This window comes from Ciconia boyciana, chromosome 1, assembly GCF_034638445.1.
Source record: "Ciconia boyciana chromosome 1, ASM3463844v1, whole genome shotgun sequence".
Taxonomy (NCBI): Eukaryota; Metazoa; Chordata; class Aves; order Ciconiiformes; family Ciconiidae; genus Ciconia; species Ciconia boyciana.
The window spans coordinates 1932082-1947561 of NC_132934.1; the positions used below are offsets into that span (position 1 = coordinate 1932082).

Consider the following 15480-nt stretch of genomic DNA (forward strand, 5'->3'; position numbering starts at 1 on the left):
AGTTTACGTCCACCTATTTCTGATAGCTGCAGGAAGACCGCTTGCCTCAAGGTTTCCTACAGGAATAACAATACCTGAAGTTTGTTATGCAGATCAAAAAAAAGAACGTCAATTTAAAACTGAACTTTGAAATGGAGTTTTGCATACGTTACCATAATACAAGCCACACTATCAATATAAATGCTATTGTTAGACCACTGCTATTCCCAGCTTTTATACCGTGTTATTGAGCTTTGGAGAGTGAAGGCAGTGCTTTCTTATAATTAGTTAAATTCAGCTGAAACAGAAGATTCCTTGACATCATCTGTTTGGATCACCATTATAGAAGGGACAAAGGAACACTACTGCAACTGCACTAAAAACTAATTAACACAGTTTAGTCATTAGCAGGTGCAGCTGCCTGAAAAGTGGGATTTTGTCACTGAGTTTGAAGTATCTCCTCCTTCAGAGATGAGCTGAAAAAAAAAACAACCCAAAGCTTACACCACCACAGAACAAAAAGCCTAGCGCTGACCTCTGCCAGATGCTCTGAATTACAGGTGACCTCCGGCAGACCCAGCGAGAGTTTCAAAGACACACATTTATCACAGCCTTCTTTAATAAATCAGAATTAAGCAGACTCGACACACTTTAAGCCATTTTGGATGACAATATTACCAATCCACAGAAAACCCCCAATTAACCAGTGTGCTACTACAAATCAACAGAATCCCGAAACAACTGAGGAAGTTAAAACAAAGGACAGCTTGGAACTGCAGAACCAGCGCACTGCTCCCAGCAGCCTTGAAATTTTCCCTCATACTGTCAAGAGTGACTTATTTTCCCCCCTCTTTACTCATCTCTGCCATCTTGACAATTTGAGGAGAGATGCGGGGCTCGAAAGAAAGGAGGTGGGAACATTCTCGACTTGAGATGTATTTTAAGGTTAATGAGAAAAGCGCTTCCCCCTTTGCCCTGAGTGCGAGCTGTTCCCATGCCCAAAACAGTGCAGATCTCCGGCAGCAACCAGAGTTCACCAATCCACAGCTTTTGGGCTGCAGAGGCAGCCAACTGATACACGGGCAACCAAGAACTGGACAGACTTCTCCTCTTGGCCACCTGGAACCACTGTCAACCCTAGACGGGACTCAAGCCTGTCATCTGTGGGGTGAGAAGCTCCATATCCTATTACTAGCTCAGCAAACTGCCTGTGGTCTTCCCTACAACTCCATCTCCACTTCACATGGTGTTATTCAGGAACTTTGCAAACAAACCTCAGTGGTGTCCCTGCTCTGTGTGATTAAAAAGCAAAAGCAGACAGAGATTTCATCCCTCGTCTTCAGCAGATATATGACTGGTTGTAGGGCACAGCCCAAACAGACAGCCCAGAAATAAGGACCGGGCAGGAGGTTGGATACAAAGCCTCACACTTCTGGCTCATATGCTAAATTTAGTCCAGTCTGGTAATGACCTAAAAACAGTTGATGTGGGTTTCTGTGACGCGTGTGGCAGCCTGGTCAGCTGCATTCAGTTCCTAAGAGAAGAACATGCACGCTACAAAGTCCTGACGCCATTTGGGTAACCTAGGGAGAACCGAATGGTGAAAAGTAGTTATCAATTCACACCTATGTACAGCTTTGATTGAGCCAAGTGGTTTCAGTTTCTGATCCATCCTATATCTTGCTGAAGAATTACGGGAACATTCCCCCCCACCACGTGTTTTACATGCTCTTGACCATAATTTTTCTGCATTAAGGAAAACAAGCAAGAGAAAACTAACACCAGTGACAAGGCACACTTATTAGCAGATGCAAGTAACTTGCCAGCTCAGGACCTTCTTTCCTTTAAGGGGCTTTTCTGCTGTTTGAAGTGCCTTGTAAAGGAGAGTAAAAGCCTTCAACATCATAGCACCATACACCTGACTATGCAGCCTTTCCCTGGGTGCTCAGCAACAGATCCCCAGCTGCTATGTGAAATAAACCAAAACCTACAGAGGATTATGAAGTTCACTTATCTTAACACTCGCTTCTTGTGCCTTCCAAGTCTGCAGAAAACTGGCGAGAGCATGTTGCACACAGAATATCCTGAAGCGTCCTAATTACACTGAACTTCAGGTAGCAGCGAAGAAACCTGTGACTTTGGAAGCCACCAAGAGGCACAGAGGACAATTTAAGGACTCACTTGCTACTGAGCTTCTGTACATCTCTTGCTCACTTGCTACTGTACATCTTCTGAGACTCTTGAAAAAACCACACTAATGCAACTCCTGACCCTGAAGAATCCCATTGCACCCCAGCCACACCGAGCAGGAAGCCCTTGCAAACAGATAAACTGAAGTCCAAAAAAAGGAAACTACATCAAATGCAATATTCATCAGCAGACGACTAAAATTTTTGGCTCTAACAAGACAGAGATGCTGGTTCAGACTCAAATTAGCCAGTTATAACTTCAGCTGTTCTCATACACGATCCCCACTTAACACAACCAGCTCCAGAGAAAAACTAATGGAGGAAAACAGCTCGTAAGGCCCTGAAGCCACATGTGTGACATTGAGAAGAGGCACCTGGGCTCTCTCGAAGCACCTTTGCATGACAACCTCAAATCGCCTTCAGTAGAACCCCCACAAAACATATTTCTTGCTATGACTAAACAGGCTTAACAGGCAAATCTTCTTTGCTTAACCCTGAACCTTCTTCCGACGCATCACACTGAAGTGACAAAAGATTTTTTTTCTTTTTCCAGAGAACTGACATTTAAAAAGCTACAGCAGGTCAGTGTGAAGGGACAAATTTTCAGCAAGGAGAAGTCACCGTAAAGGTGAAGCAAGGGACCGCACCTGAGGATCTGCACAAACTGACATGTGTCTGCAGGAACCGATGCGAAGCAACTCAGGGAGAGGAGCTCCCGCGTTGGCATTTGATCGCTCCGAATCCTAATGCAAGAATCTAATCCTCTAGCTTCAACGTATGCCGAGAATCAAACACACCCCTCTCCTAAACAATCTATACTCTAAGTCTGTAAAATTGAGTTTAGCAACAGAGGATGGGCAGATGGTTTAATTGTCCAGTGGTCAATAAGCTCTGCAGGACTGAACATCAAGTTCATTTCAGTGGGTCAGCAAATTTTCTTATTTCTTTCCGAGCATATGCACATTTGTGGCATGCTTTTAAATGCAAAATAGTGCCTTCTCATGGATGCAAGGGCTTAACATTATGAGTACATTATTGCTAGTTATTTCAATTTTACAATGTTTTTTGTTTCATTTGGCAAGATGCAAGTCTCAATGTTATGCTGGGGAAATTCAAGCAGTGACCAATAATTAAAACAGGGTTCACAGTTTAAGTGACTTGCTGAAACCACGGGGGTATATTTCTTCAGTCTTGCACTTAACCACAACTAGTGTTTTGAGATCCCCCCCCACCCCGCCCCAGCTGCTAGTGCTGTGGCTCTTCTCCTCGTGCAAAATGCACTGCTTTTGCCTTCTGCAAAGTTAGCAGAGCATGGCTATTTACTGGTGAAATCTCCTCCTCCTTGTTCCAAACAAGGCAAGTATTTAAACTTACCTTTTCAGGGCAACCTTCTGGTCACACTGCCAACATCAAACAAAAGAAAAGATGGCAGAAACCATGAAGTAATAAAAAAACCTGGATTATTACTAACTTAACTTTCTCAGCAGTTGCAAGCAAGCCAGAAGCTGTTTAAATCCAAGACCTTGGAGCTTTACACAAAACACACGAGTTCATTACAGCATCCACAATTTTTAAAAAAGCGTGAAGCAGCACCAGCCATAAGCTTACTTGCAGGGTGCAGTCGCTCCTACCAGCCACGACAAGGGTGAGTTAACACCTCCTCGCATACCTTCCCTTTCAAGGAACACAGACTCCGGTACTGAGTTACAAGGATCTGATTTCTGACATCTCAACTTTTCAACCAAGCGTCGTCGTCCCCAGTCTCTCAAAGCCACATTCTCCTCCTGGGATCTAAGCTTACCCCAACAACCATGCAGACATTCCTCCCCTAGGCCAGGAGTATTAAGTTACCTTCGATGCCAGGCCTGTTAAACAAAACGCCGATCATTTAGCTTCCTTATTTTCAGTGGTTCCCTCATTTCATAACTGACACAGCAGCAGGTTGAAAGCCTTAAAAGAAAAAAAAAAAGTAGGAGGTGGCCGGTAGCACAGAGGAGTAAGTCGGTATAACCATGCTGAGTCACATCACAGTTAGAGTTGACATTTCCAGGGTAAGTGCTTCACTCCTAGAAGGGCTGTTTCCTTATTTCAGCCTTGTTTACTTTACAATCCTGTCACACAAATTAGAGGATTACAAAGCAAGGCCATCACCAAAACTTTTGCGGAAATCAGTCCACGACACGTCATTCTTGTCCAAGCTAACTGCAACTGCCAGCGCCAAGCATGAAGTAGATACCTTCAAGAAGTATCGCAACGCACCGCTACGGAGGACTGCTCCTAAGTACCACTGACACGGACACATCTCTCACACAGAACGTGAGCTCAGCATGAAAGCAGCCCAGTTATCGAGAGGTTTAAAACTTGCCTTGCTGCTACATGAAACCAGCGCTCTGCACGCATTCATATTCAGCTGTGTTGGCTTTGAAGAGTTGAGGGGGAAGGTCAGTGAGTTTGAATTAATGGTATTAGATGGAAGAAAAACATTACCGGTTTCATTTGCCTTCAGCAGAAAGGAGAGCGTAAGCAAGCATTAACTTCCACCAGGTTTGATTAAATGTATCACCAGGGGGAAACCTCTCCCCACCCTTAAAGAGAAAAAAAGAGGAAAGAAAGGGGGGGGAATAAAAAAAAGAGGACTTTTCCCAAACAAAACAGCTTGGGCACAGCCAGGACACGAGGGCAAGTTTGGATTGCATCCATCACCAATTCCATGACATGTTCTCTTCCTTCAGGTTTCAAAAGCACCAGGTTTCTCTCAGTGCAGATCTGCCAAGGCTGATACTGGGTTTAAGAAAAGCCAACAGCCCCCCTTCTCCAAATGCATTTAAAAACAAAACCTGGTTCTTTTCAAAATTAAAAAAAGATCTGGCTTCAAACCATTTACAGTTGACTGAGCAAGACTCAAAGGAGCAGCTTCATTTGCCCCTAAAACCAAGATGAGTTTTAACTCTTCAACCATGTCCACAATGATGACCAAAAACTAAACTACAGCTTCGCTGCACAGTTTTAAAAATAGCATTTAGATCTAGAGACACCTTTAAGAACAAAATGATTTTCGAGCTCGGGTCAGACCTCAGCAGACAACCTGGGTTTATGTTCTCATCCAGCTTTTCTGCTGCAAAAGAACGGGTGTCTCATCGGACATTCGCCCCTGCCCTGACGCGTTGCTTCGCAGCTCCAGAGCATGCCTGGTCCTGCCACCGTCAAGACAAAACAAAGCAACACAGCCCACCAAGAAATGCCAAAGTGCTTAAGTTAATAATTTATCAATCTTTTCAACTTCGCATCTATTAATCTGTCATGCTGGAGGTTAATCAGGGACATGCTGGCCTGCTTTAGTACCATACACTGATTTTTACCTTTGTCAGGGGGTATGCTTGCTAACTGAGTAAGTACCTGACCCTGTCCTAAATCCTGTTAGGTTTTAGTCAAAATCTCAGCCTTTATGGACTGCCACAGTCTCTCCAGTGCAAACATGCTTAAGCTTACCTTTTGATGTCATACCTTGCTCAGGGGCTGGGAGCAGGCGGACTGGACACTACTCATCCTCTCTCAATACCCTTCATTCGTTATGCATACCACTACCTCATCCGCTCTTGTTCACCTCCATTTGGATACAGTCTGTCCCAATACAGTCATTATAAAAGGTCCACAGACGACTGACTAGAAACAATCAGCTGTTACACGGAGAGTACCCAGGCAGTGGGGAAGGCAGCAATGATTTGCACATCTATAATTTACATGCTACGTCCCCCACCACCGCTCTCGCAGGAGAGAATGCTCAAGGCCAGGTGAAAAGCCCACCGGAATTTGGAAATAATGCAAAATTTATCTAACAATCAACTGTCAGCTTTTAACCTCAACCTTTCACAGGGGATGAAAAATGCCTCCAGGGTTAAGCTCCCCTAAAGGGCAGCAACTGTCATAAATGCAGACTTTTCCTAACAAAAAATTTAACACAAATTTAAAACATTCATTTTTAAGGGAGTATCACAAAAAAAATTAAAGCCAGCTACAGCCAGATAGTGCAAAATGTTTCAGAATAATCCACCCAGACACTCTATTTGTACAATCTCAAAGAAAATATTTTATTCTTCTTTATTCTAGCATTTAGTCCAAGGAAAGCACGCACCAGCAAAATGCAATCATTTCTGGAAAGTAGCATTTGACCCTCTGAAAACAATCAAAAATGGCTATCCCTTCCTCACACCAACTCACTAATATCTGGAAGTCTACACTACCTCCTGCGCTTTCCTGTACATGGATCACGCAGAATATACAGGCATGCTCTGTAATTCACAGTTTAAAAGGGATTAGAGTCGACAGACCACCACCACCTCAGTTTAAAAACGATACACGCAGATCCACCCCTCTACCTGATTTGAAACACCTAATGCCAAGAAAATGGACTGTGAGTGATTTGGCTTCTCTTGGAAGGCTGAATCAATTTGCTCCAGGGAATAAGTCAAATGATTTAAGACTAGAGGACAGCTCTTGGAAGCTGCAATGGTAACAAAAAAAAAAATATCTAGTATCTTAGTCCTGAATCCAGTACCAGCCCCAGCTTGCAGAGAATCATTAATGGCTACATAAGCCCAAGAGGCAGTGAAATCACCTTTTTCCAAGAGACTAAATCCACCCTCGGTCTCAGACAGATCATTAGCAGAGAGGCTGAGGAACTGGAAGAAGATGGAGACCGAAGATGAGGAGATAGCATTTAAAGGTGAGTGGTCATAAGGCCGAAGGGACTGAGCAGGGACAGGAGAGGGAAGAGCCTGGCAAAGACTAAGCAGAGACTGCCTTAGTGATGAGTGAGTGCTTGTACTTCTCTGCAATGGCTGACCAGTATTCAAAGCGTATCAGCATCAAGGAACAAATAATTCTCAATATCCCACGAAGGTGGAAAAAAGGAATAAAAAACTGGGGGGGTGGGGGGGTGGAAGCAAGAACCGCATGGTTCTGCCAGCAATAAAACTAACTCAGACCATTTCCCTGGGATGTGGTAGAAGATCCATCACACGGGGCGTTTTCTAACAGCGAGGGCAGTTCGTCCGCAAGCTCCCTGCTAGAATTGACAGGCACCAGCACACAGGCTGCATGACCTAGTAGAAACTAGAGATGGCAAGGTCGTATGATTCTTCAGTCACGCGAGCTCTATTTTGGTGAAGAAAAACAAAGAGCAATGCTCTATGTTCATTATTCCAGAAATACATGGACAAAATCCACAGGGAAATGGAGGGAGTGAGAGGAGGGAAGCTGAATGCACACAATAAGACACACAATGAAATGCTGAACTCCTATACGCACACCCACATCTATAATTCACATTCAGTATTTTAAAAAGATGTTATTCAGCAATCTCTCATTTTTGCTGCCAGAATAATGTCCAGAACGGCAGGAGAGCAAAGCAGAAAATTCAGACACCTCTCCCTCAGCATCGCATCACCTCTAATTTAAGCAGACAGTAAAACAGATAGCTATTTGGCTGGGAACCCACTCCATACGGGAGCCTGTCGCTTTAACTGTGGACACTTTCCTGCCTTAACAACAACCTGTTATGTGTTTATCCTGGTTATGACTCCGATTAAATCATGGTTTAAGAAGGGCACCAAGTACCAACAGGTGCCGAGAACATTAAGTTATACTGCAACCAGCAATCGCTCTACGCTGGGGTGGTTTCAGATGCACCCTTCCCTTCCTAACAGCCCAATTCCTGCTGCTTTACCTTGCTTGAAGAAAAAAAAAAAAACTAAGAAAACAATCGGAGAGAAAAGTCTATCAGGACTCGTAATTAAAGCACTCCTTTGCTTTTGCTTGTAACAGGATAGAGGACAGGGAAGGGCACAGGGCTCCAAGAACGGGATCCTGCCCACAAAGCGAAAGCCTGTGCAGCGAGTTGCCCCTTCGGGAGGAGGGCAGGATTGCCAACCACCACCTCTGCCCTCAGGCAGTCCCCGCTGTCCTCAGGCATATCCCCCTCGCTGCTGGCATTCGCGCGGAGGCAGCAAACCTGGAGCCTCCAAGGAGCAAGCTGCCACCACCTTCTCCCAGAGCGATCCAGCGGCGAGGTGCAAGCTCTGCGCGCGCCCAAGCCTCCAAAGGAGGCACTCGGCACCTTGCAGGATTTACTCCCTTGGCTTCCAGATTAACAGTCTGCTCAACCTGCTCCAGGTACAACAGGGTAGGCACAAGGTAAGACAGCAATTAAGCACATATTTGAAGGAGCAATTAACTGATGTTCTTCTAAAAACAAAGTAAGGAAACACTCTGAAAGAGTGCACCTCTGTTTTCCATGAGCTCAAGAGAGGAAGGCAGCAGCACAACACGGGGCAGCTCCTCCTGCTTGCCACTCAGGTATCAACGAAGCAAGCATCCAGCAACCTCAAGACTTTGCTTACAAGCTTTTCCTAAGATTGTTTTTTACATTTTTAAAAAAAGAACAGAATTTTAATGCCCGTGCACAGCGATAACCAGAAGCAGGACAAAACACAGACTGTCCTTACATGAAGATTAAATGTAGTATTTCCCCGGCAAATGAAACAATGCAGAGCCTCATCAGGGGGCATCTTCTGCTTAATCCTACATATTAAGACTTTAACAGGGTTTGCAACATTCGCAGCCATGCTCAAAGCTAACGTTATTGGCTGCTGCTGCTAAGAAATGTTGAACACGTGGGAGTGCACTCAGCAAGATGCGTTTCCAAAAGCTTGCCGGGATTGTAAGATAGTCGTGATGACACTTAAAAACAATCACCTACTACAAATCCAAGCCTGCCTAGATCACAGTATAGCTTCACTAGAAAAGACAGAAGAAATATCAAGCACGCCCTTCTAGACAGAGCAGCAGAAAGGAGATCAGGGACACCATTTTACAAGGCAAGCCACTTGTTTTACTGAAATCCTGCGTGTGCTTTTTTTTTTTTAAACTGTTACTACAAAGAAACAGCCTCCACAATTTGTTTAATCAGCATTTAGTAATCTAACGCCAGTTTAGTCTTAAGAACTGGGTACCATAAGTGTAATCCTAAAAACGACTGCCATACTATTCAGAATACCAAAATCACCGCTCCGAGTCTGGGGAATGAGACAGAGAAACAGTTAAAATTACTCAAATGCAGAGTGATACAAAGGCTTTATTTTTCTTATTTTAAATAGGGCCGGGATGTCAATCTAGAACAGGCACTCTGCTCCAAGCCATCTTAACCGAATTCATATTCCACAGTTTCATCTCAATGACCATCGCAATTATATGATTAAGCAGGTGCACCGTGCTTTCAGGTCTGTTCGACAAGCCCGAGCTTCAATAGCCTCCGCGATCAAACTGACAAGGCAACAATGGAAGAGTGAACTTACAGTTCCAGCCAAAAGCCTGTCCTTTTGGGGGGAAAAAATCCAGCCGCCAGCAAAGACACCGCATTCAGCTCTAAAAGCAGCAAGATGATACCCTTGAAAGCTGTCATTTAGGCAACAAAGATGATTTATTTCTTTTTTTTTTTTCCTCTAGTTCGTTTGGTTTTGGCAGAATGATCTGTGGATTTAAAGTTCTCGTAACGGCAGGTAGCACTATACGTTCTGAGCCACGTTTAACTGGATTTTATTTATACACCAGAACCTGTGCCAGCATTTCTGACTGCTCTGGGGGAAGGGGGGGGCTCTCCCAGTTCTGAAACGGGGCCGTCTCCACATCTTTGTGCTTTTTGAAGTACCACCACACGATTACCCTCATCCCTGGAGACCTCATTAAAACGGAGCCCCAGAAGTAGAGCAGAAAGAAGTGTAGCGTGACATTTTAAAATTTACATTCTGACTCGTAAAAGTTTCCAGAAATGTCTTATCCTTTAAAAAAAAACCCAAAAAAACAAACAGCAACAACACACCACCAAACCCTACCAAAACAAGACATTCCAGCGCACATGCTCTTCCCCTGGGGACAGGCCAAACTGAACAAAGCCACGTGACTGTCCTATTGCCCAACGCGACTCTTGGAAGGTGTTCAAGTAGGATGATAAGTGCGGTGTAAGCCTATAATGAACATAAAAAGGAATTTATCCCAAATGTAAACTGTGTCCTACCCTTTGCCTCAGCCGATCTCAGCGGAGCAAACATGGGGAGTTTTGCGATTACAAAATACTCCGCAGGTAAACTAAGGAGCTTTGTACCTTTATTCTCCTTGACTCAGGATGAGCCTAAAATTAGAAGGGAGTGCAACGCTCCATGTATTACGCTCCCCAGTAGCTCTGATGCACGTTACAAACCTTCAGCTCTGTAAACTGGTCAGAACAGGGAGATTCAAATGAAGCTGAGCACTATTTATAATTCCTTTCATGCACAGAACAGGGTGACACTTCCCTTTTCCAGCCCTGATGCTTAAAAATAGAGCTTGGGGACTACAACCCAGCCAGAAGCATCTATCCACAAAAGGAGGAAAATAAATCAGCGCAAAATAAACTCCCGTCCAAGGGGAGGCTGCAAACAGCTCGCCCTGGAGCTCCCGTGTTCCTCCCCGGCGCAGAACAATAAACCCCGGCTTGGAACCGCTGCAGCTGGTAGCAAACAGCCCCACGGTCTGGGGGGGTTGTGGGGTGCCGGGGTGCGTCCCCCCACGGGTGTAAACACGCTGACTGGGGCACCCCATCAGCTGCCGGCTCGCTCCGCCCCGGCCCCGGTTTCCGGGTAGTAACAGAGCAGCCAATCCGCAGAGTTGCGAGCTCTGCCCAAGGCCTCTTGCCTGCAAACACGGCTCCAAGGCCGGCAGCTCGCCCCAAAGCTGGGGGGAACCGGGCATGGGATCCCCGCTTCCGGCACCCTGCAGTCCCCGGGCTGGGGGCTACCTGGAAAGGCCTGGCCTTGAGCTCGAGTGCTTCCCGGCAGGCCCTCGGGACATCCCCACGCTTCCAGGCTGCTGGTGAGTGGGTCCCGAGGTGTTTTGGGGAGGCATGGAGGCTCCCTGCAAAGCCACGCTGGCAGGTGGGGTGCAGGCAGTGTCCCCCATTCTGTGGGTACACAAGTCACGTAGGAAACTTCAGCAAGCGTGGTGGGGGGCAGCAGCCCCCCAAGAGGGGAGGAAGGCAGCGTGGCTCCCTGCTACAGGCCCTTCCCCAGCGTTGGCACAACGTTGCGAGCGCGATCAGGAGAGAAACAATGAGTGACTCAGAGTTTCAGCACATAATCGTCCAGGCGATTATTAAACATCAGTTCAACACATTAACGCGCACACACAGAGCTCTGCCCCCCCCTCCAGCTCCAGAGGGCCGAGCAACCTCTCCCCTTCCCTGCTCACAAAGAGGCATCCACAAAAGGACACGGACGTGTTAGGATTGAAAATAGGAATAATAAAAAGACCCCACTCGGCTCCTAAACCTGTCAGAGCAGGAGAAGGCAGCGGTGTTATTCACTCTGGCCATCACCCCCTCCCTACTCAAAAAGGTAGCCCTTGGCAGGCCATAAATCCATGCCATTATTCTCCATCAGAGACACGAAAAGGGGCTGAAAAGGGAAACTGTAATGAAAATGGCAGCAAAAGACCGGGGGGGGGGGGGGACGGGACGGACACCCAACACAACAACAAAACCCTCGAGCCAGCCTTCAAGTACATTCCTTCAGATGAGCCCTCTCTCCTTTGCTCACCACCAAGACCCCTCCTCGCTCCCACATCTTAAACCAGACCCTTATTTCAAATCAGCTTCCAGAGAGGAAGATTCCCCAGCGAAGCGTCTCAGGAGCCTGGGCCTAGCGAGCTGCGCTTACCCCGGGCAGGCGAGGCAAGCCAGGCAGACAAACAAAAAAGGCTGGGGAGGGAGGAGTGGTGAGGAGAGTCATCTGACACATCCAACTTCCTAAGTTTGTTGTCCGCAGGAGACCGACCGCTCTAACCCTCACCCCTCAAAACACCAGGAAGGCTGCGCCGACAATAACAAGAGCTTCGCTTTTGGAAAAGCCTTAGGTTTCTTTTGTCAGGGGGGAGAAAGAGAGCGGAGCGGAAACTACCCAGCATCGGGAGGAATGCCAGATATTCAGGGCTTTCTACCTACCACCGTACGGCCCGGCCGCCGCTAGAAATACAGAGCGAGCGAAGCCACTTCAGAAAAACCTGCTCTTTGTCTCCCAAAAATGCTGTGATCGCTGGAGATGCTGGCTACAAATCGAACAAAAAGGGGGAGGGAAAAAAAAAAAAAGAGGGGGAGGGGAAAGGAGAGCAGCAGCGGATCAGGTTGGGCCTCGGCCCCTCTCTGGCCCAGACCTCTTTCCAGACTATCCCTAAGGAAGATTTTTTTTTTTTCCCCCCCTCCCCACACTAAACAGCTGGAATTCCCGACCCTCCTCCCGGTGCGATGAAGCATCGATCGCAATTGGCGTTCGGCAGAGTATGACATGTGTGTAACTTTAAACCCCTGGATAAAAATAGCTCCGATTCAAGCATGATCGGTAGTCATTTCCTATTTGCTTAAAAACAAGGCGAAAAAATATACGAAGAGCAGCTTTGTAGAGAGAAACACGCAGGCTGAACGTCAAACAGAAGTTTCCTTCGATAAGCCACCCTCACGCCACAAACAGGAGCGGTGCTGCTCCTCCTCCCCCCCCCCCCTCCAAAAAAAACACAAAATCCAAGTAAGTTTGTTTATCTCTCTCTGGAAACTAAATCAGACCCGTTTCTCGACCCCAAGTTAGAGCCACCAGACCCAAGTTCTGCTGAGGGAGGTCAGGCACGTTCAATCAACAGAGCCGAAAACCATTTCAGCCACTCTTGTCATTTCTACCCCCTCTCGGCACACACTGCCACCTTGTAAACAAAAACTATTAATAAAACAATCCCAGAACCAAATTCCCAATTATATTTTTCAACGCCACCCACACTCCAGACAGAGAGAAAAAAAGGATTCGCCACCCTGTAAAGGGCCAAGAATAAAAATAAGGAGGAAAAAATATAAACAGATCTATCGCGGAAGGGGGGGGGGGGGGGGGGTGAGGAATAAAAATAATAAAGCCTAACCTAACCTGGAGTGTTACATAAATGGGACCTCTTGCAAGATGGGCTGCGGGCCCTGGCCCCGCTGCCCGGAGCCCTTTGCCCACCCCATCACCCAGCCACGGGTCTGCGGTGAGCCAGTCCTCATGGGAGCCCCCTGCTGCCCCCCAAAAAATTAAATCCCTAAGCCGGCACCAGAAGCTTCGTGAACCGCAGGCTGAAATCAAGGAGTAAATAATAATAAACACCACAAAAGCCTTTCTTTGGGCTGTGGCTGCCGGAGCTGCTCTCCCCTTCCTCACCCTCCCCCGGCGGCTGGGCCGCAGGACAGGACAGGCAAGTGGGGGTGCAGGGCACCTAGGCTGGGGGGGCCTTCACCAAGGAGGGGGGGGAACCTGCAGGGACACCCCCAGGGCACCCTGGCTGATGGCTGTCAAGCCACGGAAGGGGATAAGCCCCCCCCCGCCCCCCCAAAATGAGGGGGAAAGAAGGGGGGGGTGTTAGGCCTCCCCCCCGGTAAAGGGGAGCCCTCACCCCATGGGGGGGCGGGGAAGGCCAACCCCCAGCTCTGGAGAGAGGCCTAGGCCTGGCCTCAGAAAGGGGCGCTGCCGCCGCCCAGGGAGATGGGGGGTGCGGCACCGGAGGGGGGTCCCCGGTGCCCCCCGCCGCGGTGCAGGCCCGGCCGAGGAGGCGGGCTCGCCCCCCGGGGCTGCCGCCGTAGGGGGGGTGGGGGGGTCAGAAGGGGTGCGGGAAGGATACAGCTTGACCACGTCGGTGTCCATCCGCCTCTTGCCCGGGCTGGGGGAGGACATGGTGGCCGCGGCCGCCCCCGGTGCTCCGGGCGGGCTGTCAGCGCCGCCGCCGCCGCGGACCGGGGACGCCCGGCACCGAGGGGAGCGGGGGGGCGCCGGGCTCCGAGCCGCTGGGACCCCCCCCGCCGCCGCTGTCGCTTCCGCCGCTGTCGCTTCCGCCGCTGTCGTCGCCGCCGCCCTCCTCCTGTGGTGCCGCCGGTGCCGCCGCCCGGGCCCCCCCCGCGCCGCCTCGCGCTCCCTCAGCCGCGAGCCCCGCTCCGGTCGCCTCTGCTGGAGCCTCTCTCTGGACCCCTGACGTCACCCGCAGTGACCTCACCGCCCCGCACCGTCGCCATTGGTTGCGCCGGCAACGCCGCGTCGGCCCCACCCGCCCCGCGGCACGCCGGGAGTTGTAGTGTGTGTGGGAGGGAAGCGTTGGAGGGGCCGCGGGTTCGAGATCCCGCGGGTTCGAGACCCCCGCCGGGGTCCCAGCGCAGGGGTCACCGCCCGGCAGGACGCCAGGGCGGGGTGGCCAGTGTCACCCGGGGAAAGCCACCATTACCTCCAGACCTCCCCCCTTGGATTACAAACCGGGCACGTGGCCGATGGCCAGGCCTTGCAGCACGAGTCACCGTGCCGGCTTTCCTGTGTGACACTGGCAAAGCATTTCCCGGTGCCTCAGTTTACCCAACCGGACGGGGCAGGGGGAGGCACCTGCCAGCGCCCCGGAGGTGACAAGAGGGCACATGACGATGGTGCTACTGGGTGTCTCTCAAGCTGGCGGGGCTCTGACATGACAACTCCACGCCCGGGGCGGACATCCCGCATTCCTGACCCCAGCATCACCCCTAAATTTGCCTTAACGCTTCCTCCCCACGCAGGGAGGACACGCAGCTGAAGAACCCCAAAAAGTCCAAGAAAAGGGGGAACCTCACCTCACAAATGTGGGGGGGGTGTGATTTCCTCCATTTAATGCCCCTCCAGCCCCCAGGCCGGCTGGGGCAGGAGGTAACACACCCGAGGGGGGTCGGATCCACACCCCAGGTGAGCTATGCTGGAGACGAATTTGGGGAGACAAAGGGAAATGGGGTTATATTTGAGCAGAGCAGTGGGAGAGGTTGGGGTAGAGGGTCCCCCATTTCCCCAGCCCTCGATGCTCCCTGACCGGTTCCAGGCAACTGGAAGAAACAGAGGGGAATATCAGGATATTCCCTTAATTTCTTTAAATCCTTGTATTTCTGTAATACTGGTTTTGCAACGGGGATAATTTCAGGGTAACGGGGACTACAATAGCACCCTGTCCCTTTTGGGAAGCCTTAAGACTACTCTTGCAGTACCCAGACCCTTTCTAGGGGTGCACAGTGGGTTTGGGGCCCTCTGAACCCTCCCTGTGTCTGAAAAAAGAGTGGTGGCTTTGCCCACCACAGCATGTGGACACCCCCCCCCATGGGTGCACCCCACGGTTTGTGGGGTGATTCCCTGACCGTGGTGGGGATGGGCAGGCAAAGTGGCAAAGGGGAGGGCAAGGGGGGATGTCAGAAGCCATAGGGAATGGG

The 15480-nt window shown here is 49.3% G+C and overlaps 1 protein-coding gene across 2 annotated transcripts in view; it reads right to left on the reverse strand.

The window, feature by feature from the left end:
• Nucleotides 1-14233, reverse strand: part of UBE2H (ubiquitin conjugating enzyme E2 H) — a 53799-nt gene extending 39566 nt beyond the window's left edge. For both annotated transcript variants that reach the window (XM_072856773.1, XM_072856766.1), the window contains exon 1: nucleotides 13893-14233. In XM_072856773.1, the coding sequence (XP_072712874.1) occupies nucleotides 13893-13945 (53 nt within the window). In that variant the 5' untranslated portion in view covers nucleotides 13946-14233. The remainder of the gene's footprint in view (nucleotides 1-13892) is intronic.
• Nucleotides 14234-15480: the final 1247 nt, after the last annotated feature.